At 45.9% G+C, this 2,564-nt stretch overlaps 1 protein-coding gene across 1 annotated transcript; it reads right to left on the reverse strand.

Annotated features, from left to right (window-relative positions):
• Positions 1–842: 842 nt before the first annotated feature.
• On the reverse strand, positions 843–1,799 carry LOC139003926 (olfactory receptor 10G2-like). The gene has a single exon (XM_070406410.1). It carries the CDS (start codon positions 1,797–1,799, stop codon positions 843–845), a length of 957 nt encoding a protein of 318 aa, XP_070262511.1.
• Between the last annotated feature and the right edge of the window lie 765 nt (positions 1,800–2,564).

Here is a 2,564-nt window from a genome sequence, read left to right on the forward strand (position 1 = left end):
AGCACAAAACATCAATTTAACAATACCAGGAGTATTTCTGATATAGGAATATCTTAAGCAAAGGCTCAGAGGCCCCAAAGTAAGAAGAACGTTTAAAGAATGGCAGGTAAATGAACGTAGCCAGTAGGGAAGAGAGATATCTTAGGAGATAAGGTGTGTTGGGATACGATTGTGGAGGACTTTGAATTCCAAGCTAAGAAGTCTGGCTTTATCTATATGCAGTGGAGAGGCAGTGAATATTCACAAAGAGGAAATGACACATCGAGTCCTATGTTTCAAAAAGGAAAATCTGGTAGCGGTATGGATGAGGATGGGGATAACAAAAGGATCACTTAGGAAGCCGGAGAGACATTCCTGAGACGGAGTGAACACAAGTTGGTGAATTATTGCATGGAGGATGGAGAAGGCTGGAAGGAAACACAGACAATCCACAGAGATTCACACCAAGTGCTTGGGAGGATAACTTTGACCTGAGCAAAGCAATCCTGAATGCCTAGCGGCTTGGGAAATTAGGAATGAAGCAAATGGATGAAGAGGGATGGGTTGGCATTATGCTGGTTTCCCCTAAATTTGCCTGAAATAACCCCCTCTCCTCCTAGATAGAGCATTTATTTCTCATATTTATTTGTGTAGAATGTGCTTTCTTCTGAGAGATGGGTTAGAAAAGTGTAAAACAATTCTGGCCAATATATCGAGGTTAAATATAGCACCAGAAGCTCTTCCTAGCAGATTTACATTCAATTAAGCTGAAACTAACATCTATTTGTTGAATGGTTGCCACATGCAGCAGTAGCTGAAAAGAGTGGTAGCAACGAAGATGGAGGTAGTTCCTGAGCCTTTGGTTACTTGTTTTCACTTGCAGCCCCTTGACCTCCTGTTATTCTCTTCAGAGCAGACTTCACTTCCTGGTTCCTCAGTGTATAGATGAGGGGGTTCAGTAATGGAGTGACAACAGTGTAAAACACAGCCACTGCCCCATCCAGGGGACCCTTGGAGCCTGGCCTGAGGTAGATAAAAATACAGGGGACATAGTAGACTGTGACCACGGTGAGATGGGAGCCACAGGTGGAGAAGGCCCGCCATCGCCCATCAGCAGTGCGTATCTTCAGGATGGCATGGACTATGTTGGCATAGGAGAGCAGAATCAGCATGAAGCAACTGGCAGCCACTACCCCAATGTCCACAAAGGTCACAAGCTCATTGACAGTTGTGTCAGCACAGGCCAGTCTCAATACTGCAGGGATGTCACAGATAAAGTAATCCACCTGGTTGGGCCCACAGTAGGGCAGGCGGAAAGTCAAGGTGGCTTGGATAGATCCATGGATGGAGCCAGCCACCCAAGCTCCAGCCACAAGGATGGTGCATAACTTACCATTCATGAGCATGGGGTAGCGCAGAGGCCGGCATATTGCCAGGTACCTGTCGTAGGCCATCAAGGTGTAGAGGAAGCACTGGGTGCTGCCCAGGAAATGAAAGAAATACAACTGAGCTACACAACCACCAAACGGTATTGCCTTGTTGGCAGGAGTAAAGTCCAATATTAGACGAGGAACAATGACTGAGGAGAGCCACATGTCCAGGAATGAGAGCACACCCAGGAGAATGTACATGGGGCGAGCGTGGAGCTTTGGGTCAGCCCACACAGTGAGCAGAATGAGCAGGTTCCCCAGCTGAGTGAGGATGTAAATGATGGAGAAGATCAGGAAGAGGAGGATCCTCAGATTTTGGGGGTGAGGTAAGCCCAGGAGAATGAAATCTGTGACCACAGTGTCCAGAGATGTGTTTTCGGTGTTTCCCATGTTCTTTCTGTATTCTGCTAAGATGAATGGTGAAGTCAGACAAGGGAAATACAACACAAGGAGGTGGTAAGAATGCTTTTTTGTCTGATGACCAGTCTAGGATGTAAACAAAGGATTTCTATATTTTAAGTAGAATGCATTTGCTACTAATCATCTAGGTTTGCTTGGCAAGACAAGTCCTCAGAGGCTGCTTACTTTCTAGCTGCCCTGAAATGCACCTTCTATGGGAAACACTACATACAAGTGTTGAAAAACAAGGCACTATCTGTAATAATAAAAGGGTAATATACTAATTAGACCAGACATCTTCCGGACGTCATTCTGGATGTCCTTCCTGACAAAGCCAGGGCTGGAGGGAAGCCAGCCTGGGTCCCGGGTGCCTGGGGGCGGCCAGAGAAGGGAAGCAGTCCGGGTCCCAGAGGAATGCTGGTGCTGGCAGCCATGAGGAAGAAGGTCTACTATTGCACGAATTTTCGTGCATTGGGCCTCTCGTTAATAATAATAGTGTTAATGCATTTGATGGGTTATGCCCAAAGGGAAATCATAGAGAAGTGCGTTCCGGTGTTACGAAGCAGTGCAGAACAATTACTCCACAATTACCATCCCTATTGTTGGTCTCTGACTTATCCTTAAAATGTCTCCTTCGATGATATACAAGAATCTTTGTGATTTAACCCTTGCATATTTCTAGTCTTTTTTCCTTTGGTTCCCTCAGAGCACCACACCCTCCTTCTTTCTGGACCTACTTTTTCTGGAGTTTCCTTA

The sequence above is a fragment of the Myotis yumanensis genome, unplaced genomic scaffold, assembly GCF_028538775.1.
Source record: "Myotis yumanensis isolate MYYU_CA2020_CCGP unplaced genomic scaffold, mMyoYum1.0.hap1 SCAF_1, whole genome shotgun sequence".
Classification (NCBI taxonomy): Eukaryota; Metazoa; Chordata; class Mammalia; order Chiroptera; family Vespertilionidae; genus Myotis; species Myotis yumanensis.